Here is a 26,782-nt window from a genome sequence, read left to right as displayed (position 1 = left end):
AAATAATATGTGCTAAAAGTCTCAAGACATGAAATATTCTGCAGTACATTATTATGAACATTTTATTGAATAAACAGTGGAATATTTATAATATAAGTGCACATACTTTAGGAAGCCCTGCTTGTGCTTTTTACTTTCATAATTTCCATAGACAATTTGCAGCAAGAGGCTTGCAAGTGTTATCAGCTTGGCATCAGATGAAGCGTAGAACCCTTTCAATAAATTGTATCTGGCCTCATCAAACAGGATAAGGATCGCCAGTGGATCTTCAATCTGAAAACATATAAAGATATAGTATATGGACAGATGCATATATAACTAAATTACTGTCAAATGAAGCCAAAGTTCAGATGCTGAATTTGTAAAATCAAGTTGATATTATTGTATTCAGTAACAAGCCAATATATTCATTCTTTAAATTCCAACTTCCATCTCTAAAATTCAAAGCAATTAACAGCTACTAAGAGCAAACAAATGCTCAAGATAGAATATAGCAGTTAGACTTATATACCGCTTCATAGGGCTTTCAGTCCTCTCTAAGCGGTTTACAAAGTCAGCATATCGCCCCCAACAACAATCCGGGTCCTCATTTTACCCACCTCGGAAGGATGGAAGGCTGAGTCAGCCCTGAGCTGGTGAGATTTGAACAGCCAAACTGCAGAACTGCAGTCAGCTGAAGTAGCCTGCAGTGCTGCATTTAACCACTGCGCCACCTCGGCTCCTATTATTATATGCATAATAATCAAATGGTTTGCATTTTGGGTCATTTATCAGTAGATAAAAGTAGAGGGAAGCTAATTCATTTGCTTTTCTTCAAATATTCTATAATACAGGAATCATATAAATACTTCTGGAGAAAAACAACAACCAGCTTTTGACTTCAATTCCTGCCCGCCCGCCCCATCCATCCATCCATCCATCCTTCCCTATATATATATATATATATATATATATATATGTATGTATGTATGTATGTATGTATGTATGTATGTATGTATGTATGTATGTATATATATGTATATGTATATGTATATGTGTGTGTGTGTGTGTGTGTTGTGTGTGTGTGTTGTTATTTGTGTTGATAAATAAATAAAGGGACGCTAAATACATACATACATACATACATACATACATACATAACACATTACTGCATTTTTAAAATTGTATACATTTTCTAGAGTGAAATAACCATAACTTTCCTTTTAATAATCAAAAATAACAAGCTTCATAATAATTAAAATCAATAAAATCTGATATTCTTATATGTTATAGATGTTATATGTGTAGGTATAGGTATATCTTGGTTGGTACCTTGAAAAAGGGCTGTAAGAGTGGTTATGTAAACATTAACATAGCCCTGAAAGAAAGGAAGAGCTGAGAAAAAACCCAAGACTGTCCTACATTGATTCCTTTTGGTATATGATGGCAGAGTTAATTCTGCCAGCCTTTCAAGATTCTCTTATTGTACATTACAACAATAAACTAGACCACGGGTGTCAAACTCGCAGCATTACGTTGCCGTCACATAATGTAGTGTGACTTTTTTCCCTTCGCAGAGCTGAGATGGGTGGCCTGTGTGTTGGGCCACAGGCCGCCAGTTTGACAACCCTGAACTAGACTATTTCCCAATCTGGCTTATTTCAAAGGATTGACAGTAAGCCACTTTTGTTCAACATTACAAATAACTTAGTAGCTATTAAAGAAGCAAATATCTATACTGATTAAAAATCGGCTAGTTGATGACAAATATTTAGCAAACAAAGAAATTTAGTAGTTATTGATTGTAGTGGGTTTTTATATGCTCGTAAGTCTGATGCGTAGGAACTATCCACCCTCTTTTTTTAAGCAAATAATTTCTGGAACATTCAGACAACACTTTATTTATTTGCCTCCAGTTTCATACTCTGGTTTTGAACCTGCATGTGACATAGAGTAACTTATAATGCCAACCTTTTTTTCAATCTCTAAAGGTAGTCTCACATCCCTTTTCAAGAACAGCTGAGGTGTTTCCCTCTGAGGATCCAGGTTTGTTAATTCAGTGAGAATTTCAGGCCAGTCATGAACATGCTGGAGTGGCTTATGGTACGGCTTCAGCTGGAGACCTATAGAACAACAGTTCTAATTAAAGGTAAATACCAAAGTCATATATTTTGACAGCTTTTTAGCTTTAAAGGCTATATTGATTAAAAGAGGAAGGAATTCCAAAAATTATTGTCCATGTTAAATTTAAATTTTAAATACTTTGAAAGGAAATCACCCTTTTGAATCAATATAGAATTTGTAATTAGTTATTCTGTTTCTGTTGTGGCCTGCCAGCAGCCAGCAGAACTGGCAGCAGATTTAGACAGGGAAGAGGTTGGGGAGGAACATGGGTCAGTCCTGGAGTCTGGGGAAGATTCTGACAAGGACTCTGGGTTGGAAGCAGAGGTGGAATCAAGGCCGTATGACAGTTTATCAGCTGCCTTTGGAGTCAGACATCAGTGAGGCAGACAAACAGCTGGAGCCTGTTCCCAGGGTGCGTAATCTCTCAGTTGCTGGACTAAGGCAATGGATAAGGTACAAGGGTTGACTTGGGAGTAAGGCCGCAGGTGGACAGTGTGGGGCTCCTCTGTGGGCCATTCATTGTGGGCCAGGACTTCGCTGGAGAAGAATTCACACTTTTCACACTTACAACAGTAGCATCCTCACTGTCACACGATCAAAATTCAGAAGCTTGGCAACTGACACATATTTATGACAGCTGCAGTCTTCGGGAATCATGTGATCAACTTTTGTGACCTTCTAACAAGCAAAGTCAATGCAGAAGCCAGATTCACTTAATAACCATGTTACTAACTCAACAACTGCAGTGATTCACTTAACAACTGTGACAAGAAAGACTGTAAAATGGAGCAAACTCACTAACAACTGACTCACTTAGCAACAGAAATTTTGGACTCAATTGTGGTAACAATCAAGGACTAAGGTAAAGGTAAAGGTTCCCCTCACACATACGTGCTAGTCGTTCCCAACTCTAAGGGGTGGTGCTCATCTCCATTTCAAAGCTGAAGAGCCAGTGCTGTCCAAAAACTTCTCTGTGGTCATGTGGCCGGCATAATGCCAAAGGTGCACATAATGCCAAAGGTGCACAGAGTGCTATTACCTTCCCACCAAAGGTGGTCCCTATTTTTCTTCTTGCATTTTTACATGCTTTTGAACTGCTAGGTTGGCAGTAGCTGGGACAAGTAACGGGAGCTCACTCTGTTACATGGTGTTAGGGATTTGAACCGCCGAACTGTCGACCTTTCTGATCGACAAGCTCAGCGTCTTAGCCACTGAGCCATGCATCCCACTACCCATATATAATTTCTACAGCTATTGATACTATTAGAAGTAAAAGTAAAAACTCTAAAATCAGCATATTTCAGAATCAACAAAAGCATTTTAATTACTTACTAAGGTTTTCAGAACAGATCCAAATAGTGAAGTATTGCTGTGTCTCTTGAGAAAGACGCATGCCTTCCATTATCTGCTGCACAGTAGTATTGTTTCCATATTTCAATTCCACAGAACGATATGAACCATCCATTCGATAAATTCGTACTTTTTCATACTATAGAAAATTGAAGGCGAAGATCAGCAAATTGATCAGTATTGATAGCAAAACAAATACATAGTTATTGGAACTATCCCTTTTACAATTAATGAGCATCCTTGAAGGTCAAAACAAGGTTTTTCATCCCCTTCTCTGTGCAAAGGTCAGAAGGAGCATTAGAGTTCACCATGAAATACCAACAATTCCAGAAAAGTGTTTTAATCTACTGAAACCATATCATAATGATAGAAAGCAACATAAGAAAATTAAAAGGCAAAAGAAACAGTCCGTTTTAGAAAACCATTATTTATTACATTATGTTATTAATTTTAACAGAGGTTTTAGTTCTTAGCCTTGCTGCAATGGTCCAAAATCAGTCACTTAATAGGTTATTTTTTTTTATATAAACCTTTTTAACCTATAAAATGTAGGTATTACAATATTAGAAACATTATGCCTACTTGTTTATTAATAGCCTCCTTAAGTAACGTGGCTGTTTTTTCCCATTCATTTTGTTTGTTTTCTTCACAGATATTCAATGGTGTTCTTCCTTGTTGATCAGTGATGTGCTACACAGAAATAAGACAACTTAAAGATACATTTTTGTAAATGTAAAATCAAATGTGCTTTCCCTTTAGCGAGACCTGAGTTTATCTAACTCAGTAATTTTTACATATATTTTTACACCACTGTTATTTAATAATTTTTAAAAAGTCATTGAAATCTCACAAAATATTTTCAAAAACTAAATTTTCATGAGATTTTGGATGGCTTTATGTTTTCTTTTCTTTTCATTTTTTGGTGCTCAACATAACAAAAGTTCTTGATTTCTCCAGGATTTCAGTGAAGTGTCTTTTACAACCATTTCTAAAATTGCAGGCACTTGTACCTGAGATTGTTTTTTTTTATTATAATATTATTATAGTTTTGGTAAGAACTGCAACACGTACAATAATTTTCCTGCCCCAAAAGCTTTCTTAAGTTATTGTCTAAAAGTCTCCATATTCATCTATGCTTTCCAATACATGGATTTTTAGGTTTGAAGTTCAAACCATTTCTAAATATAAATAAGAGCACTTCTGAGACTTTCCAGTCTTTTCTAGGAAAAGGTCAGTTGCATACACTGTTCAAAGGCTGGCACTGATGTTATTCTCCCAGTAGGTGGAGACATCATCCAGACATGGGTTATTCCAGCCAGTGTCCAATAGGATTGTATCTACCAAATTGATAAGTCAGGCCCTCTATGCTAGCTCCTCCAAGCTTAGACTCAGTCCGTTCCTTGGACTGGCTGTTTCTGGTGATCTCTCCAATAGTTTTTTTCTCATAATTAGATAAAATTCTGTAAATTCGCTTTGATTCGATATATTGGCTATTCTAAATTCTAAACTTGATAAATTCGCTATCTGGTGCTAGGAGTTGCTTCCTGACTTTTGATCCAATCCATCTCATCGGCTGGAAAGTAAATGGCACTGTCTTGATGTGCGTCAGGCTTTATGAGTATACATCAAATGCACTGCGGAATTCCGACGTACAGAGGCTCTCTTTGTCTGATTCCAACCTGGAGGTAAGAAGGGATCCAAGGCTTCTTCTACAGACTTTGGACGTTGGGTTCGCTCAACGATTTCCAGAGCATATATAGCTCTCTCTCTTCTGGTTCCCCAAGAAATTACGGCACACTTCATACGCAGCACTGCCACCTCAGCTGCCTGGTCTTCTCAGGCCCCCTTGGAGGAGATATGCAGGGAGGCAACGTGGACCACATCATCTTCGTTCATCCGCCACTACAGGCTAGACAGATATGCATTGGCAGATGCAGCCTTCGGATGGCAAATATTGCAGTGGGTGGTGGCCCACAAAGAATCCTAAATCCTCATTTTGCCCCCACCCCCACCCCGTGGGACAGAATAGGCTTTGGCATGTCCCATATCTGGATAATGTCTCCACCTACTGGGAGAATGGGTGTTGGTTACTTACCTGATACGTCCCTTCTCCGAATGGTGGAGACATCATCCAGCCCCACCCTGTGAGTGTTGTTCGGACTAATCTTTGTTTTTTGCCTTGACAAGAAGAGATCACATATTTTATCTGAGATTTGACACAGCAGTCTACCTTTATTCTTCCTTTGTCTAAGCAGGGGGGAGCTAGCATGCGTAACCTGACAAAAGGGCAAACGATAAAACCGCGCCAGACTAAACCGCGTCGCTGATGTCATCAACACGGCGACAACAGCCAGTGTGGAGAAAGAAGGGCGCTTTAAATAGCGTGTCAAAAGAAAGCCGATTTAACTTAAGGTAATGGTTAGGGTTAGGGTTAGGGTTAGGGTTAGGGTTAGGGTTAGGGTTAGCTTTAGGGTTAGGGTTAGGGTTAGGGTTAGGGTTAGGGTTAGGGTTAGGTTAAGGGTTAGGTTTAGGGTTAGGTTTAGGTTAAGGGTTAGGTTTAGGATTAGGTTAAGGGTTAGGAGTTAAGTTTAGGTTTAGGGTTTACAGCGTGCTTCTTTCTCTGCGCTGTTGTCGCCCTGTTGATGATGTCAGCGACGCGGTTTTGTCGTTCGCCCTTTTGTCGGTGAACCGCTAGCATGGAGGGCGTGACTTATCAATTTGGTAGACCCAGGCCTATTGGATACTGGCTGAAATAACCCATGTCTGGATGATGCCTCCACCATTTGGAGAAGGGGTGTATCAGGTAAGTAACCAATGGCCAATCATTACTGCAGCAATAGCAAATCAAAAACTCTGCAAGATAAATCAGTTCTTCCTTAAGAATCTTAAGGAATGTACCTTATGTACCACAGTGATGCCAAAAAGCACACCTACTTTTATCATTCAAAGGACCAAACGGGTCCCTTTAAGCAAGTTTAACTGCAGCTGGTTAAAAAAAAAACTTACTCTGTCAATTTCTGGATGGTTTAGGAGAATCTGAACAATATCAGCATGACCACCACCAGAAGCAAAATGAAGAGGGGAGCTGAGTTGTCCATTCAACAAATTTGGGTTGCACTTTCCTTTCTCTAATAGCGTTCGTGTCGCTTCTACTTTTCCATACCTGCCCAAAAAGAAAAAGAAAAAAAAAGGATTTTATTTTATTCAACCTAGAGTCACTTCTTTGTGAGATTGGCACCTTTATAAAAAAATAAAAAAACTATATAGAAACATATATAATTCTAGAAACCCTCCAAAGCATTAATCTAGCTCATCAATAATTCTGGTAACAAACTACATGACAGATGTCTTGAATTAATACATTGCCTACTCAGAATACAGGTGCAATCTAATTTAAAATAATTAATTGTGTGTGTCTTTGTGATTCTAAATGAATTATAAGTTATTTTTTCCAATATATTAAGGAGAGCAGATATTTTTATCTACCACTATTTCACCCAGATTTTTCTAATAAAATGTTCATAGCCTCTGAGTTTTAATTCCAATAGGGTTTTGAACATACAACATATGTACAACCATCTATATGTTCTAACAAGAATAAAACCAATTATCTCATTCTTTCTAGTGGTTAGTAATGAATATAACCACAATTATACAAAGCCAGTCACAGGGAAGTGTTGAGACTCCTAGTATGAGATCCAGACAAAGTAACACTTTACCTTTCTAATCTGACTGCAAATGGCTTTAAAAAAGAATGTCCATCATTCTCAACCAAGATTCAAGGGATATTACAGCAGGAAGAGAGCTCATAGCAGCAAATTGCAAGAACTCAGCTGATGACAACCAGGTACTAACTGGTTTATGGAGACTTCACAAAGGAAATTATATTTGAGTTGCCACAACATCTTTTCACAACCAATAAATAAATCAGAAGTTTTTGAAATACTATTATTATCATGGGGTAGTATATGTGTGTTGATGAAGAACAAATATCATATATGGCTTCATTTGGATTTGCAGTATAGCACAATAATCTCTCTCTTGGAATATTATTAATGGAATTCAAACTTCCCAGTATAGGATATGGAAGGTAGATTTTTCCCATATTACAAAATCCTAATCAAGTATAGTATTGCAATACTCATACACTATACACTCATACACTATAAGCTCAGTAACACATATTTTCTTGTAGCTCCTTTTATTTTAACTATAATTAATTTTTAGCAGTTTTTAATGAGACTTTCTTTTAAATTCAAGTTATACTACTTTGGGTGGAACAAACGTGGAGGGTAAAAGCATAGATAAAGAATTTTTTGTGGACTAGAATGATATTAGAAAAAGAAAGAATGACACGTCATTAGCCCAGACTCTCCCCCTTACAGAAATCAGTCAAACAAACAAAGATAGGGCATTTTACAAGACAAGAATCTGTAGTAAAACAAATGCTTCTTTTATTTCAAACAAATTTGATGCCTTAGAATGGAACTTTCAAATGGAAACAGAAAAACAACAGCTATTGGAGCATTATTATCTATTAAAGGAAGAACAAAATGGGAGTTAGGACTCCCTCATGGATTCTCATTGTGGGTCACCATTCCAGCTAATTAGTCCATCTACCAGCCTTTAGGAATTAAAAACAAGCTTAAGCATAAAAGCTGAAATCAGAAGAGGAAGAAGTTCCCTTGGGAAAATTTAATAGAGTATATACAGAACAGTGCCTACACTCAGATTAAATTTTGATCTCCATTAGTTTGAACAGTTCTCAGTCATAAAATATGAACAGGACATGCTGAAAGATGATATATAAGTTTATATTTAAAAGCATGAAACTGGACCATTCATGTCTATCAAGGTGGTCCATTTAACCCTTTTATCTGGGTCAAGTAAAGAAAAATTAAGATAATCTGACAAAATGCCACAGTACCTGAATACTCTTTAAAGATTGACAAGACAAAACGGGCAGGGGTGGGTTTTGGATTATTTTACTGCCGGTTTGCTGAGGGACACATTTTGGCCATGGGTGTGCTTCATGCACGCGCGTGCGCAGTAGCGAAAAAATAGCTCCTGTGCATGTGCAGAAGCAAAAAACAAGATGGTGGAACCTATGCTGCTGCCGACAGAACCAGTTCAGGGGTGTGGGCAGCCGAGTTGCTACCTGCTTGGCGGAACTGGTTTGAACCAATAGGAACCCATCTCTGAAAACGGGTGAGCTTCACATATACTAAAGCTCCCCCAGCTGCTACAGAAAGATCTTTGAAATTCAAATTGCTTGTGGCAGACACGACAGACTGCTCTCAGCGTATAGTAAATAGCTGTAATATCAAATGCTGGAATTTTAACAGCAGTAATTTCTCTGAGTCAACTTACTTCCAGCATGGCCATGCTTCTGAATGGCTCCCAAGTGTCTTAAATCGTAACAGATTAAAAAAACTTACCATCCTACTGATGTTCTTTAAGATGAGAATGTATTTAGATTTATTTGAAATATTGTCCAGCAGAGTTTTAATCGAAAAGATTAAACCGCCATTCAACTCTAGGTCAGCTATATCAAACATCCATGTCCCAAAAGTGCTTTTTAAAGAGGCAGGTGGACTTTCTGGTTTTTCTTTGAAGATGTTTCACTTCTCATCCAAGAAGTTTCTTCCCTACCATCCAGCCAGCTTCTTGGATGAGAAGCGAAATGTTTTAGAAGAAAAACCAGAAAGTCCAATTGCCCCTTGAAAAAACACTTTTGAGACAACCTTGACCTGGATAACTGAGAATCTTTTCAAACACACCAAGATATTGGGTGCAATATGCTGACTCTGCTAACCGCTTCGAGAAGGTTGTAAAGCACTATGAGGCAGAATATAAGTCTACTTGCTATTGCTATTGCTACATCCAATTGGATTTATAAGCAACGAACAGGGGGCAGGAACAATGACCCCTCTAATTTTTTTTCAGTGTGTGCGGAAAAGTATAGTGTTTGAGCGGCACATTTTCATGCCTGAGCACCTGAATTTTTTTCACAGATGCTTCACAGAGCAATTGATTTATAGGATCCGAATTGGAATGGAGAAAAATGGTTTTGTGTGTGCGTGAATGTGTGTGAGTGTGTTTGTGTGTGTGTGTGTGTGTGTGTGTGTTTGAGTGAGCGAGCGAGAGATCCGCTAAGGGAACTGTGCCTATTTAGAAAAGAAGGTAAATTATTGCAAACATGATCAGTCGAAGCTAAGTATGGGGACAGGTTGGGCAGTAGAGAGAAAGTGATAAAAGAGTGGGAGAGAGGAAGAGAGGAAGAAAAAAGAAGGAAGAGAGACACAAAGAGACAGAGAAGGAGAGAGAAAGTGACAGAAGAGTGGAAAAGAAGGAGAGAGAAAGAGAGACAAAGAGAAAGAGAGTGAGAGACAAAAAAGAGACAAAGAGGCGAGAAGGGAGAAGGAGAGAGAAAGTAACAGAAGAATGGAAAAGGAGAGACAAAGAGAAGAGAGACAAAGAGAAAGAGGATGAGAGTGACAGAGAGAGAAGAGAGGAAGAGGAAAGAGTAAGAGAGAACATCTCATTTCAACCCTGAGGTGCAAATATTCTCTTTAATTGGTAATTGTATTTGTCCATTTCCTAGCCAATACTCTCATTTCTCCTTAAGTTCATCAAGAATTCCCTTCTTTTTATTGAATTTATCACAATAATTTGAGAACAACTTTTTCAGCACAGCTTTACAGCTATTTAAAATATATAGTAATTTAGGTCAGATTTTCAGAACATTAGTCTATTTATAAATCACTAAGTGCAAAGAAACAGAAAGTTGGCTTTCCTTTTTGTAATTGTCTATTGCCTGCTTAATTTTCTACCTACATTTTTGATAACTGATATTCACTGTTGACCCAAGAAGCCCATCATAGAAAGAAACCCTTCCTATGAACTTTGTTGGGTTTCCATGGAATGAAGTTTGATCTTTTTCTCAACTATACAGTAGCATATTCTTTCTAAGGAGGATATAATCAAGAAAGTCCATAATTGTCTATCAATCTAACAATATGTTGATTGACAATGTCTTTATATGTCAACTCTAACTCTTTCAGTCTTAAAGGTTTGGTGAGGTGAAATCCAAAAATTATTTTAAAGAGAAAAAAAATGCTTGCACAATTGCACCCATGGAGATGTGTGTGTGTGGGGGGGGGTATTTGTGCTGATAAATAAATAAAGGGAGACTAGTATAGATCTATTTCAAGCTATTTAGCTCTCATCAGCTAGCCATACCCTTACTGGGATTCGAACCTGGGCTATATCAACTCTAACTCTTTCAGTCTTAAAGGTTTGGTGAGGTGAAATCCAAAAATTCTTTTAAAGAGAAAAAAAATGCTTGCACAATTGCACCCATGAAGACATGTTTGTGTGTGTGTGTGTGTGTGTGTGTGTGTGTGTGTGTGTGTGTGTGTTGTATTTGTACTGATAAATAAATAAAGGGAGATTATCAGCACAAATACAACACAAATGTAACAAAGGCAACAGTAAAAATATTGGATTTCTGTCTGGATGGTCTCTTATGACGAGCCGATAGACAGAGAAAGGAAGCAGTAGGCTTCCTCCCATATTTGGGCATACCAGGGGTTGTGACACTAAATACATACATACATACATACATACATACATACATACATACATACATACATACATACACATACATACATATACACACACACACACACACACACAAACGCAAACATATATATACAACACACAGAGAAACAAACTTAACAAAGTGCTAAGTCTGCCTACCAACTAACACTCACTCACTCTCTCTCTCTCTCTCAGAGAGAGAGAGTATCCCTCCTTCCTTCAGCCCAACACTCTTGGCTGGCATCCCAGCCAGATGAAGGGACTGCAGAGGGTTTCCTCGAGTCTTGGGTAGGAAGTCATTTGATGGGAAAGTTGCCTCTTGGAAGGAATGACCCCGCTTGGCTGCTGCTTTGTCTCTCCTGGCTCGTCTCTCCTGGCTCTTCGCTTCTCGTTCGGTCATTGGGCGGCAGATCGAAAACGGGAGCCAAGCCGGGTCATTCCTTCCAAGAGGCAACCTTCCCATAGAATGACTACCCTAAACTTGGGGACACCCCCTGCAGTTTCTCTCTCCCTCTCTCCCTCCTCCTCCCACCCCCCCCCCTCTCTCTTTCTCTCCAAATCTGAGCAGCCGCTACTGGGAGCCCATCCCATGTCTTCTTCCAACCCCCACATCCCTTCTCTCAGCTACTTTCTGCCTTGTGATTGCCCGTCTCCAGGCTGGCTCTCCTCTCCTATTATTGTGGAAGGCATCTCACAAAAACCATCGTGCGGCAGTTGGAAACTACTTCACGGTGTTTCGTTGCCACATGCACGGCCGCGCACCCACACAGCTTAGAGGAAACATTGGGCAGGAAGCAGACTTCTTTCTGATCCAATCAGGTAGAGCAGCATAAGGCAAGAACCATCAATTGTTGCTGAACAATGTCCCTGAAATGCAAAATTTATTGGACTGTGCTGATTTCGTATTCTGAGAACAAGATTCCCAGGAATTTGCATGAGACAAGCTAACTCTTGCAGGATGCTTGGTTGTTTGCTATCAGCTCTGCAGCTCAATGCAATGGTCTCAGGTCATTAGCTCACCAAAATCAAATTCAAGCCATTTGATTATCTTTGAGTGATGATGTAATTTTCTTGTTAACCTGGAATATTGATGGCTGATCTACTCCATCAAAAGACCAATGTTTTTTGTCCTTCCGCCTCCCTTTTTTTTTTGGTCAAAAGCATTTGACATGTTTTTGTTATCTTTTTTTGTCCGGGAATCTTCAGCTATATCAGAGGTGGAGCTGGATGGCTGTTGGATCAGCTTTGTTTTATAACCTCAACGATTAACACAGGAGGGAGACACAAGCGTAGCATTGTGACTTTAGTCACTATAACTTTGCAATAAACTTTTTCTATATTAAAATCACTTGGGTTCTGAACAATTGTAGGTAGACCTGCAACTGCATTGAACTCACCAGCATGCATAATGGATAGGTGCCCAGTGATCACTATCCAACTGATTTACAGAGAATTTTTCATCCAAAAGTTGACTCAGTAATTCAGTATCACCTTCACAAGCACTTCGATGAAGAGGAAAATCATCAACCCACTGACGTTCCCTAAGAGGAATCAAAAAGACGTAACATTTAAATTGTGTCCCAATAGAAAGCAGTTTGAATATAAAATATTATGAATGTGTACAAAACAGCATATGAATCTATTTTCTAATGCAGTATATGAATGCACTTGAACAAATTATATGCCAAGTTTATATTACATTTCGCAGATCTAGTCCAGTAACATTTCATTTTAAAAATCCATTCAATTAATCTTCTCATTATTCCTATCACCCATCTCCTCCCATTTATGACTGTATGACTGTAACTTTGTTGCTTGTATCCTTACATATTGATTGTTTCCTAGTATGATTTGGTTGCTTATTTGTATCCTATGACTATCATTAAGTGTTGTACCTTATGATTTGTGACGAATGTATCTTTTCTTTTATGTACTCTGAGAGTGTATGCACCAAAGACAAATTCCTTGTATGTCCAATCACATTTGGCCAATAAAGAATTCTATTCTTTTCTATTCTATTCTTTTGACAAAATATTTTAAAAAGGTCTGCTTCATGGTGAATTCAATTCCCAATGCCTTCATAGACTCATCTACATAGTTTTTTTTGCAGAACTAGAAATAGTTTGGTTTCAGGATTTTTTTGTGGCTACCCAGTCTAGATTACTGCTCTACGGTTTCCTTTTGGGGCTCCTATTCAAATATTAACTATGACTGAATCTGTGTATGTTTTTGTATCAACAAAGTTTGGTTTGGTATTGATATTTAGCTGCCAACTCCCATCCTTTTGCTAAATAAATTTGGCCCTACCAAAAGCAATAACAAAATCATAAAATAAAGCTTATGAAAGGCTTTTTTTTTATGTGAAAACTATTTGTATGAATAGAATAGGATTCTTTATTGGCCAAGTTTGATTGGACACACAAAAGAATTTATCTTTAGTGCATATGCTCTCAGTGTACATAAAGAAAAAATATAATTAAAATTGCACCTTTGCACTGTGGTGTGGCATAAATTATTGCATGTTGACAGCCATAGCAACCAACAGAGAGGTGCTGAATCGTATAGACACATCATCAGAAGCTAAAATTCTAAGACTACATCTGATTTGCTCTGCCCATGTCCTCCGTGCAAATTTGTTGAAGAAGTCAATGATGCTAGGAATAGTTAGTCGAACAAGAAGAAGGGCAAGCGAAGAACATGCTGGCTTGATAAAATAAAACATGATACAAAGATGAATATCCAACAGTTAAAAGAAGTTGTGCTTGACAGGGCAGCATTGAGAGCACTTGCCTCTAAAGTAAATTATGACTGACTGGACAAAACAACAAAGAATTAAAATGAATAAAAATAAAATAGTACTTGTCTTCCATGACACTGCTCATGCTTCGTTGCCACTTTTCCCGTTTTGGAATCTGTATTTTCGAATAATCTGGAGCTCCAAGTCCAAAATAAGGATTTATAACCACTTTGTCCACCTGGAAATATTGCAGAATTTAAAAAAGTTTAAAACCCAAAATGAAAATATGAAGCCTAAAAGTGATATTAATCATTATTTCTTCTTACTCTGTTGGTATACTGAAGATCAGATCCAAATAAAGGGTTGTAAATACATATGTCTGCCTTCTCTAGCGCAAGCATTTTGCTCTTGATCTCCAACGCAGTGTATCCCATGTGAAGGGAACTCTCGCTCTGTCCGGGTTCAACAGCATAAGCGGGGTTTGTAACGTTTGTTTTAATCCGCTCTAAAGGAGATGGTCTGAATAAAGCTGGGATTGAATGTGATTGCAAGTGCCGTTCTTCTAACCATCTGCAAAAAAGAATGGATTAGACCAGTGGTGAAATTCCATTTTTTTTTACTACTGGTTCTGTGAGTGTGGCTTGGTGGATGTGGCAGGGGAAGGATACTGCAAAATCTCCCTTCCCACTCCACTCCAGGGGAAGGATATGGCAAAATCTCTGGGGCCAGCCATAGGTGGTATTTCCTGCTTCTCCGAACTACTCAAAATTTCCGCTACCGGTTCTCCAGAACCTGTCAGAACCTGCTGAATTTCACCCCTAGATTAGACTCACCAGTATTACCCATGCAATCAGACAAGAAACAGGATGATTGACCCACACTGCTCCTTCTATAAATGATGGCCATTGTTTTATATATACTGTTAATATTTCTTCCTAACTCCGCCCTTTTTAAAGTGTGAGTTCTGGCAGGAATGTACATATAGCTACATTTTGGGACATGCATGGAAGAACTATTTGTGGATGATTCATGCTTAGATTAAAACATTTCTCCAGGGCATGGATATGAAACCTGTAATGCTCAAAACGTAAGTATTTTAGGGCGAGAAGAATCGGAAAAACCCAAAACCACTAATGACAGGATATGATAACAGGAGCTATGGAGAAGTAAGAGAAAGAATGGTAGCAGCAAGATGTAAAGAATGAATGGCAGGTTGGATATGTCAGGCTTGAATTCAGACACAACCCCATTTGGCCATTGCCCTTTTGTTCAACCATACTACATCCTATCTAGCCAATCTCTCTTTCCTTTTACTTTCCCAAATGAGACAGGGGAGCTTTTTGAATAGATTGCATTTGACTTTAAAGGTGGCAGTATGCAGTTCCACCAGCTAGGTGTAAGGATACGCAGGCTGGCATACCACCCATGAAGAAAGAAAAGCATGAAAAACACTGACCCCTCACTGTATTTGCTCTCTGAGACCTCTCCAGAATGTTTTCTATTGGGGGAGGAGGGGGCGCTGAAACTTATAATTATCAAAATCTTCTGAGTTTCATTGAGATGAATTATGACTTAATCAGAAAGATTCAGCTGAATTTCAGTCCCATAGCTTTTATTTCATACAGGTACTGTGTTTCCCCGAAAATAAGACAGGGTCTTATTTTCTTTTTACTCACAAAATATGGCTTGGGCCTTATTATAAGGGGAGGGTTTATTGTTTTGGGGTTGCCAGGCAGCTGCTCTCTTGTGAGCAGACTCATGAGCAAATGGCTGTGTTGCCCTGTTGTAGCAGCGCAACACAACAATCATGAAGCGACCATGCTTACGAGCAGCCACCCGGCAAACCTCCTTTCCAGCCGGGCACAGCACCATTCACTGACCTAGGAGTATCGCCAAGCCGCATGAGCGCCTGTTTGCCACCACCCAGCTCCAGCAGCTTGGCACCTTCGAAATGCCAGTGAATGGTGCTCTACATGGCTGGAGAGGGAAGTTGCGCGAGCAGCTGTTCTGCTCTTGCTTATGCACCTCCCAGCCTCATGATGTCCTAGCCCAGCTCTCCCTGCACAGCCAGAGCGCCTCCGCTGCCACCACCATCCCAGCATGGCTTTTTCGCTGGCTTCCAAACCGAGTCTGGATGTACGCTCTATGGTTGTGGGCGAGCTGCTGGCAGAGCGTACAACCATAGAGCGTATGCCGAGAACAGTCACTGCTGGAAAACTTGGTTTGGAACCTGCCGAAAAACCCATGCTGGGATGGCGATGGCAGCAGCGGTGCCCTGGCTCTGCAGGGAGAGCTAAGCCAGGGCATCGTGAGGCTGGCAGGCACGGGAGCAGGAGCGGAACAGCTGCTCACACAAGCCCCCCCCCCTCTCCAGCCGTGTAGAGCACCATTCACTGGCATTTTGAAGGCAGCAAGAGAGCCGGGCGGTGACAAACAGGCGCTCACGGAGCTTGGCGATACCCCTAGGTCAGTGAATGGCGCTGTGCCCAGCTGAAAAAGGGATTTGCCGGGCGGCTGCTCTTGAGTGTGGTCACTTCATTGCTGTTGTGTTATACTGTTGCGACAGCGCAACACAGCCATTTGCCTATGAGGCTGTGCCCAGCTCTTTGGCAGCCCACTCGCAAGTGAGCAGCCCCCCTCTTCAGCTGGGCACAGCACTGCTCACCAACTTAGTGGTATCCCAAAGGTGCCGAACAATGCGATCACTTTTGCCTCCCTCCCGGTTCCCACAGCTTGGCATCTTCGGGACACTGCTAGGTTGGTGAGCGCTGCTTTGTCTGGCTGGTAGTGCGGGGTTGTCCAGGGGGCTTACTTGTGGGGGAGGGCTTATATTTTTGCCCACCAGAAAAATGTGGCATGGCCTTATTATCAGGACATGTCGTATTTTGGGGGAAACACGGTAGTTCTTGACTTACAACCACAACTGAATCCAAAATTTATCTTGTGAAGTGCAACATTTATTAAATAAGTTTTGCCACAGTTTTTATAACTTTTCTTGCCACAGTTGTTAAGTGAATCACTGCAGTTGGTAAGTTAGTAACCTGGATATTAAGTGAACCTGGTTTCCCCATTGACTTTGCTTGTCAGAAGGGTGCAAAAGGTGATCACATGACATTGGGATGCAGCAACGGACATAAATATAAACCATTTGCTAAGCACATGATCATGCTGCAAAGGCAGTAAAAAGTGGTGCTATTCAGCCAGTTCTATCTGGTTCAGGCGAACCAGTAGCAGTGGTGTGGTAGGCTTCGGCCACCCACCTGGACGTCATCACGACCCGTTTTTGACACTCACATTTGTTGATTTCATCCCTGGTGGTAACTATGAAAAACGGTCATAACCACATTTTCAGTGCTGTTGTAACTTTGAACAGTCATTAAATAAACTGCTGTAAGTTGAGGACTACCTGTATTTGATACAAAATGCATTTCTCCATTCTATGCACCAGGCAGTATGTATATCACAAAAGTTAATTACTGGGAGAGTAATTTTCCTACAGAAACAATTTTAAAATTAAAAAAAACATTTCTTACTTATCTAAGAAAAGTAACATTCTAGCTGTAATTGTAGCAAAATGAGAACTGGATTCACTGCAAACTCTCATGATGTCTTGTAAACAGTAGAAAACTGGGCATCCAGGACTGTAAACATACTTTGTATTATCTATAAAGAAAATAATGTTTAAACAGGTAAAACACATTTTAGTCTTTTTTTTTTTACATTTTACATTTATACTTTTATTCCTATAGGTATATTTTTCAACATACCCCTCTTAAATTGTACAGAAATACTTTTGCTGCCGTATTTTTTTCCGCTTACATAGGCCATATAATTTGCTATCGTAGTCCTTCAGACATCACTTTAAGCAAGAATGGATTCTTGGCTGCTCCCCCTTCTTTTCTGTCAGTGTAAATGTCTAAACAAAACTGCATAAGCTAAAGAAAAAAATGTGACTTATGGCTCTAAGATATTAGTAAACAAACAGCCAAAGTTCCTAGTTTAAGAACAATGATAAATCAATCATCTTAAGGAAGATGAATATCCAATGAACTATAATTGGTAGTAAACTTATTATAGCCCAAGAATAAACTGGTGAAGTGATAAACTGGTAAAGTAAAAAATACTATAATTTAAGAAATTAAAAGAAAGCATCTTTGTTTTAAAACACAAAATCTATCTTTGGAACTTGGAGTAATGTCATTTCAAAGGCAAATAAGCTTTTTCAGTTCTGATATCCAAGAAGCTTCTTGAATGAAAAACGAAACACTTTCAAAGGAGAAAAACCAAGAAAGTCCAGTTGCATTTTGGAAAATCATCTTTAGCCGGGATGATTGAGAATTTCCATAGTCAATTTGAAATAATGTTTGTGAAACAATGTTTTATACAGATAATTACATCACTGACAGCTTTTAAAGATTAGCACACAAGCCACCAAGCAGTAGACACAATAGGAAAAAAAAAGGAAATCCTTAGATGTGTAGAAAAAATGTGTGCAGAAGAATCATTTGTAGTATCTTCCTACATAATGGGAACTACTGGCTTACAGCTTTCTTCTTCATTACTGATTTCACAAAAAGATCCTAATGAGATAATTGACAGATAACCAATAAAAAATAAAGACTGAGACATAAATGTGTTTTCATAAACACCATAAAATGCACATTTAAGCAAAACAAAGTAATGGGGTTAGTTAAATAAGCAGCATAATTATTAATTATTCATCCGTATCACATAAACATAAACATAAACAACCAGCCACATAAAAAACAATGAATAAAAAACAACACCAGCCACATCCAAACTAATAGAGGGAGACTTCTTTAAAAAAAACAGAAGCAGTACATTTTCTAACTTTTGGTTAACACTTGTACTTTTAAAATGCACTTTTTATCTTACCTTTGACAACCGTTGGTACAACAAAAAGAGATGCATCCTTCCCTGAGTCCTCCCCAAGAGGAAATGTCTTCATTAGCAGAACTCTTTTACCTTCATATAATAAGAAAATATTTGTCAATTAAATAATTGAAATAGCATTTTTCTATATTTTCACATACAAAATATACCAAAAACTAGACTGACAGCCTGGGGATGTAAAATTCAAGATGATTCTTGAAAAACCTGCAGATTCGCAAGTAACAGTGGATATAAAAATGTTTGTGAATTCAAAGGGCTGTCATGAGCACAGATGATTCTAAACAATTTTACTAAGTATGCCAGTGTCCCACCTTACAAAAGATTGCTTTTAATGCTATTTGAAAGCTTTAATTAATTTTAAAAATACATCCATTTATGTGATTCTAGGAATAGGATGCAAAGCACATATTAGCTATTTGTAATTTCCAGGCTCAGTAGAAATTATTGGTTTTAACAAACCTAAGCTATATAAATATTATATAAGCTTTTTTTGTGTATCTTTCTAACCATTTTAGGACTTACTCAAAGCATCAGAGATTAGATTGGAAGAGACAAGAGAAAGAGTATTTAAAAGCAAGAAAACTTTCCATGTTTTTTAGATAGATAAAATAATCCTATACTGCAAAAAGAAGTGAAAGTGCATCTTTTCAGAGAATTAGAACAAAATTTTAGTTGGGTTGAATGCTACCAAGCATGAAGCAGTATTATTAATTGATGGGATTAGAGTTTGGAAATGTTCTTTTATGGCTGGATATAGGAAAACACAGAACGCAAGCATTAAATCATCATTACCTTTAATCCCTTGATTTCCTGGTGAAATTGGTTTGGTGGTTTCTAGTATATAGTCCAAGATGCTTTGGGTTGTATCACTGCCTTCCTGAATCTTAGTTTCTAATAACATTTTCCTTCTCTTTTTCTTATGTCCTTCAATGGGGACCTCAAGTAACAAAATCTTGCAATGATAAAATTAAATATTATTGAAACACAAAGATTCATATTTATTTAAAATCTAACACCTATATCTAACTTTTGGGATGATAGAATCTAATCTTTCCCAACTCCAAATTCTCCTATGGAAATTATAAGTTACAAAATTTAAAGCTAACAATGCTAGAATGAGACGTACTTTCCTGCATGTAAAGTAAATGCAATAAAACTGGTATCAGAAGCAGAAATAATCAACAAAAATATGTAGACTTCATAAAAGAAGTAACTAAATACTATGTCAAGAAATTTCTGAAAATATTCCAAAAGTATTGCATTGTGTTTACAAACAAAACTTCGTTCTAAATCAAGTATAGATTACTTTTTGCTATGAATCTTTTTTTTAAAATATTACATTTTCTTTTGTATTTTTAATTTGTCAAAATACATTTCAACAGAACTTTTGTCACTATTACTTGTTTCAATCAGTTCTGATCATTAATCATGGAGTTGCTTTAAATCCAAAATTTTAAAAGTTCATGGTTGAAATTACTTCATTATCACAATTAACATGGTTTTAAATTTATTAAAGAACTATATAATAAAGAAAAAAGAAAGAGAAACAGCAATAGCACTTAAGACTTATATACTGCTCCACAGTGCTTTACAGAATTCTCTGAGAAGTTTACAAATGTCAGCATATTGTCCCCAACAATCTAGGTATCATTTTGCCAATGATGGAAGGATGGAAGACTAAGCCCTACAACAGTGATGGCGCAACTATGGCACGCGTGCCACAGGTGGCACACAGAGTCATTTGTCAGGACACATGGGGCACTGCCCTATCAGCTGGCCAGCACGCATGCGCGCACTGGCCAGCTGAGTTCACCATTTTTTAAGGAGGCTTCCCTGAAGCCTCCAGAGTGGGAAAAAAACGGTCCTATGGGCAAACCGTTAGTTCAGTTTGCTTGGAGGGTCGTTTTGACTGCTCTGAAGGCTTCAGGGAAGCCTCCTGAAGGTCCCTGAAGGCTTTGGAGTACTCATGCAGTTTTTGCATGCTTTTTTCACCCTCCCCAGGCTCCAGAGGCTTTATAGGAGCCTGGGGAGGGCGAAAAGAGCCTTCCCTGCCCCCCGGAAGCCCTTCAGAGGCTTCAGGGACCTTCAGGAGGCTTTCCTGAAGCCTCCAGAGCAGTCAAAATGATCCTCCAAGCAAACCATCGGAGGGTCTTTTTGAGTGCTCCAAAGGCTTCAGGGATCTTCCGGAAGCTTCCCTGAAGCCTCCAGAGCAGTCTGTTTCCGAACTTGTGGTTTGCCTGTAGGGTCGCTTTTTTGCGCTCCGGAGGCTTCAGTGGGCAGAGGAGTCTCTTTTTGCCCTCCCCAGGCTCCTATAAAGCCTCTGAAACCTGGGGAGGGTGAAAAATGGCTTTAAAAAAGGGTGAATTCAGCTGGCCAGCGCGCACATGCACGCTGGCCATCTGACAGGGCAGCACCTTGCGTGCCCTGACAAATGGCTCTGCGTGCAACCTGTGGCACGTGTGCCATAGGTTCGCCATCATTGTCCTATTATCTTTATTAAGGAACAGCTACATACTTTAGATTCAATGTCATCTTCATAAGCCCACATCTGTAATATCACCTACCATTATGATTGAACAATTACAATTTATATAATTATATAATCATTTCCAATTTATGAAAGGATGGCTTACACAGGCAAAAATGTTTATAATAGAAATGATACTCTTGGAAAAGAAATCATTCTACAACCTAAAAATATTTTGGATTTTTTATTTGCATTATGAAACTTTATGGATATATTGATAGCTAAATGTAATTATTAGTAATTATAAAAGTTGTTTTCATTGAAGTCCACCCCTGCCCCCTTATTTTACCTCATAGGATTTAGCACGATATTCCCGAGAATTGAGGCTTGCAGTATTCTTTGGACGAATGACAGCCACGTAGGCTTCTGTTATGGTTTCTGGATTTCCCATCATTTGTTGTTAATTTTTCTTACTGGAAAAAAATCAACTGAAAATAACAATTCAATTCAGAAAACAAGCTTTCAAAAACAGAATGTTTCAATTGCTCTGTCCTTCTTTGTCTACATGAATATTACATGAATCATATGCTTGCAAATCATATGCAAAAGGAAACTGTCTCTCTGTGGTTTCTAAAGCTAGGCTGTTATCCTTTTTAAGATAAAGCTTGCAGTTTGCAACAGATGTTTGGAACTAACTATACAGATTGGAAAGATTTAAATGCTTTCATTTTTGATATTGCTAGACACTGGAGGGGAAGAGACTGAATTACTTCCCTTCCTATAAAGATACAAAGACTGCACTCTTCTATATAAGTACTTTATTGCAAGAGACGGATATTTGAAATTCTCTATGTGCTATATTTCTGCAAGTCAACCTTTCTACTTGAAGTACTTATTAAAGCGAGTACAAATTTCATTATGATTACCAAAGCTGATTTTCATGCGATGCTTTCAATATCTACAAGCTTTCAATAGCTACAAGCTTCCGATACAAAAATATGTGGGCAAAAATAATCAGTCCTATGTTTATTTATAGATACCATATACAAGTCTAAAATTATTTTGTTATAACATTCTGATCTCAAAAGTCAAAGCAAGTTATCTTTTAAAAAGATTATAAATGAACTATATATACTGTACCAAAATACAGTGTTTAACAGATAAATCTTATTTGGATTATTCTAACAAAAACTTGTGGAATTTTAAAATAAATATTTATTATGGCATGATTTTGTAGATCTGTTTTATTAAAGGCATGACACTTTTCATCAGCTTACAAGTGTAAATACAGAATGGGTTTTCAACTGTTGGTTTATAGCATAAATGTTTATATTGGTAAATCTAGGTTCATTCAAATGAACCCTGGTTAGATTTACACAAAACACAAGCCAAGATTCAAAAGTTCCACCTCCCTTTTTTGGAATCAGTCCCTTCTACCTGTTACTGACAAAAACAAAAACTTGGTGGCATATTTTTTCACTATCTTAAGATAAAGAACATAAAAGCTGTTGTGTAAGATCAGAACAGTTTTCTAGGGGTGACATGATAGCAGTATTCCGATATCTCAGAGGCTGCCACAAAGAAGAGGGGATCAAGCTATTCTGCAAAGCAGGGTAAGGCAAGAAGCAAAGGGTGGTAACTAATCAAGGATAGAAGCAACCTAGAAGTAAGGAGAAATCTCCTAACAGTTAGAACAATTAATCAGTGGAACAACTTGCCTCCAGAAGTTGTAAATGCTCCAACACTGGAAGTTTTAAAGAAGATGCTGGGTGACCATTTGTCTGAAGTGGTGTAGGGTTTCCTGCCTAAGCAGGAGGTTGGGCTATAAGACCTCCAAGGTCCCTCCCAACTCTGTTATTCTAATAGCAAAGATCAAAAATAGATTTGACTGCTTTTAAATCTTAGAAACCTTTACAAAATGTCAGGCCTATCTATTTCAAATGATGATCTTGGTCCACATTTTAAAAAAAGCACAGTGAAAGCCAGGATATAAGTTATTTGGTTTTGGATTAGCTAACTGGATACACTCAACCATAGTTTAATTGAAAGACAAAACTATCCATTTTTGAAGCCATGGTATATAGAGTTGAAACTTTTTATTCATCAATTTCTTCTGGCAGTCTACCGTTGCTGTTTCTCGACTCCAGAAAAGATATTTTAATTATAAAAAACAGAAATTGCCATTTATGATGTTTTTTCCCTCTATATTTGTCAGTAGGGACTCTCCCCCCATACAACTGACAAAAGGTTCTTGTTAGCAATGTGTCATACGCCACATTTTAAAATGTCAAAGGGTTGAGATTGAGTTTATTAAGTTCTTTAAGAATGCCACCATAATAAATATGTAAGCACGTTTTGACATGTAGATCAGGGACGTGCAGTCAGGGGAGGCAGGGGCGGCAGACCCTCACACTGTCATCATTAAAAGAAAAAAAATTAAAAGGAAAAGGGCTGAGGTAGTTGCTGCCAGAGTCACAGTGGATGACTCTGCTTAGTGCTTAACTGTTTTAAAAAGCCTCTAAAAAAGTGTCCTCTACAGGGGGTGGCAGCAGAATGAGGTGCCTCATTTAGTCTGACTTTATGATCACTCGAGCAGAGCTAAGCAAGGGTTAAAAGCCAAAAAAATCCTTATGTAGAAGAGGCACGTCATCCACCTGCCTCCTTTAGAGGGTGTTTTTTAGAGGCTTTTTAGAGGCCCTGGGAGCAATTAGCTCAGTCTGACCTCAGAGCTCATGCCTTTTTTCTTTTACATTTTTTTTCTTTTCATGATGGCAGGCAAGAGCAGAGTTGAAATCCTCTCTGAAACAGCTGGAAAAGGTGCGTGTGTGGGGAGGGGGGAGGAATTCAAAAAGTTTGATTGCATGCAGAGCCACATTGCCTTTTCAAACACACACACACACACACACACAGCTGGATAAAAGTATATAAGCCCAGCTCCACTGATTACAAGTTTGAAAAGGCAACGTGGCTCCACCTGCAATCAAAGGCTTGAATCGGAAGGCAGCAGGGAATGGGGGAGGGTATGGCAGAGGAGCTGCTTTCAAGCCATTGGAAAATATATCCAATCCAACTTCTGTGTTTGTGTTTGTTTGAGAGAGAGTAAGTGAGAGAGGGATCCAACTTCTCTGTGTGCGTGTGTCTGTTTGAGAGAGGGGGGAGGGAGGGAGAGAGGGAGGGAGGGGGAGGGAGAAGAAAAAGAATGAAGGAAAACTTATTTCACAAAGGAGAAAAAATGCTTTAAATCAGAACTGAGTATGCCTGGCTGTGGAATTCTGGGAGTTGAAGTCCACAAGTCTAAAAAAAATTGAAACCCCTGTGTCAATGCCTCACTAGCTATAAACCTCACCGCACGTCACTGATGTAGATCAACCATAAGCTACTTTATATGGTTTATATTATTTTGTCCCATTGCTGGGCAGTTGCTATTTTGTACTTTTATATCAACCAACTAGAGAGAGTTAAGAGTTAAAGCTACATTAAAAAAATATTAACAAATATAAATAGAGAGAGAACACTATGAGACTACTTTATAGACTCATTAAAAACTGATGATAAAAGCTTCCCCCTCCCCCAAATGTAATTGTGCCATTTATTTTGTGGACAAAAACTCTACATCAAAGCAAAATTTCCATTCTGGGTGGTAGAACAACCATTGTAGTCGTTGACTTACAACTGTTCATTTAGTGACTATTCAAATTTACAACAGCACTGAAAAAAGTAACATGATCATTTTCATAGTTATGACCTTTGTAGCATCCTCATGATCAGTTGATCAAAATTCAGATGTTTGGCAGCTGGTTCATATTCATATATTGCTGGGTCCCAAGGTCATATGATCATCTTGTACAACCTTTTGACAGGTAAAGTCAATGGGAAAGCCAGGTTCATTTAACAACCAGGTTACTAACTTATCAATTGCAATGATTCTCTTAACAATTGTGGCAAGAAAGGTTGTAAAATGAGGCAAAATTCATTTCACGAATGTCTCACTTAACAACAGAAATTGTGGACTCAGTTGTAGTTGTAAGTTGAGGACTTCCTGTATTATCAATATTTTTATTCAGTTGTTGGGTTTTTTTTACTCAGGGCAATTGCAATTGCCCCTGCAGTTTTCTTGACAAATTTTCAGAAGTGGTTTGCTGCTTTCTCCATCCTAGGGCCGAGAGGGAGTAACTTAGCTTCATGCCTAAGGTGGATTTAGAACTCATGGGCTCCTCCACCAAACAGGCTGCTATCAAGATTATAGTGCTGCAAATTTTCTTAAGAATGGATGCTTACAGACTGCAAATACAAGGCCATAAGCAGTGTTAAAAAAAGAGGACTCCTTATAGATACAGCACATAATCATTTTCAGAGATTGCCCGGACAAGTCCCTGCAGTTTTCTTGACAGCTTTTTTGTTTGTTTGTTTGTTTAGTTGTTCGCCATCACCTCTTTCCTAGGGCTGAGAGAAAGTTATGGGACTTCTGCTGGCTTTATACCTATGATGTAAATCTCCTGGTTTCTAGTCCAATGTTTTAATCACTTACACCAAACTGGCACTCTATCTTCTTAGTAGAAATCAGTAACTGAGTGCTTTCTGAGCGTGCTTGTTTTCTTGCAGACCCAAAGGTGCTTTTTCAGGAGGCAACTGAACTTCCTTATTTGTTTGTTTTTTCCCATTCCTTCCATTCCCCACTGTCCTCTCAGAGCTGAAGAAGCTTCTTGGATGAGAAGCGAACCATCTTGAAAGAAAAAACAAGAAAGTCCAGTTGCCTCTTGAAAAAAGCACCTTTGGGACAATCATGACCTGGATGACTGAGAATCTCTACAGACTTTTTTTGCAGATGTTTCATTACCCAAACTAGGTAACATCATTAGTGCTGAATGGGCTATATTAATACGAACACAAATGTGTGTGCGTGTATGTGTGCGTGTTCGTATTTATACACACACACACACACACACAGTGTTTGTGTGTGTATGTATGTATGTATGTATGTATGTATGTATGTATGTATGTATGTATACACATACACACATATACTGCTACGTTCTATAGTTTTCCCTCTGGTCTGTTGACTAGGAGGCGCTGTCCTCTCTCCTGATTGGTTACCTGTTTGACAGCCAGCATATAGAAAGAGCTGTCAAACAGAGCCCAGTTGTTGCCAGTTATCTGAGACGCACATATTGCAAAGTGCCATGTTTGGCAACCTGTTAGCATTAAAACTGTTAGAATTTTGAAGTCCTGCTCGCCTCTGTTGGTCCACCTGTGTTCTCCCTAGCAAGAACATTGGCGACGAGGATGGGATGCTGAGGTGGAGCCCAGGCAGAGCTGATAAGAGGCATTATCACAAAGCTAGGGGTGCTAGAACCTATTGATCACGCCCGTTGGGAAATGCCTATTGTGACCCACGATTAAGAGTGATGGATCTGTGCGCATATGCGCTGATTTTAAGTGGACTTTTTCAAATCTAATGGAGAGGTTATTGCAGGGCATATTAGGCGTCGTCCCTTATTTTGATGATGTCCTGGTATTGGCAAGGTCCCTAGCTGACCTATTGTCCCGCCTCCATACCGTACTTCTCCGGTTCAGAGACATCAGCTTGAAGTTAAAGACAACCAAATGCC

At 38.7% G+C, this 26,782-nt stretch overlaps 1 protein-coding gene across 3 annotated transcripts in view; it reads right to left on the bottom strand.

The window, feature by feature from the left end:
* The window catches only part of KRIT1 (KRIT1 ankyrin repeat containing), a 42,672-nt gene that overhangs the window by 12,565 nt on the left and 3,325 nt on the right, over positions 1 to 26,782 (bottom strand). For all 3 annotated transcript variants that reach the window (XM_014052819.2, XM_014052811.2, XM_014052826.2), the window contains exons 2-13: positions 21,523 to 21,646; positions 19,499 to 19,658; positions 18,689 to 18,778; positions 17,326 to 17,455; positions 14,119 to 14,362; positions 13,915 to 14,030; positions 12,453 to 12,596; positions 6,460 to 6,616; positions 4,036 to 4,143; positions 3,436 to 3,592; positions 1,951 to 2,102; positions 107 to 273 (exon numbers count right to left, since the gene is read on the bottom strand). In XM_014052819.2, the coding sequence (XP_013908294.1) occupies positions 107 to 273; positions 1,951 to 2,102; positions 3,436 to 3,592; positions 4,036 to 4,143; positions 6,460 to 6,616; positions 12,453 to 12,596; positions 13,915 to 14,030; positions 14,119 to 14,362; positions 17,326 to 17,455; positions 18,689 to 18,778; positions 19,499 to 19,658; positions 21,523 to 21,627 (1,730 nt within the window). In that variant the 5' untranslated portion in view covers positions 21,628 to 21,646. The remainder of the gene's footprint in view (positions 1 to 106; positions 274 to 1,950; positions 2,103 to 3,435; positions 3,593 to 4,035; positions 4,144 to 6,459; positions 6,617 to 12,452; positions 12,597 to 13,914; positions 14,031 to 14,118; positions 14,363 to 17,325; positions 17,456 to 18,688; positions 18,779 to 19,498; positions 19,659 to 21,522; positions 21,647 to 26,782) is intronic.

Source organism: Thamnophis sirtalis, unplaced genomic scaffold (genome assembly GCF_051295495.1).
Source record: "Thamnophis sirtalis isolate CommonGarterSnake01/CBP01778 unplaced genomic scaffold, rThaSir2_p1.2 scaffold_4, whole genome shotgun sequence".
Classification (NCBI taxonomy): domain Eukaryota; kingdom Metazoa; phylum Chordata; class Lepidosauria; order Squamata; family Natricidae; genus Thamnophis; species Thamnophis sirtalis.
The sequence above is the reverse complement of the archived record's forward strand: the minus strand, read 5'-3'. Positions and strand labels throughout refer to the sequence as shown.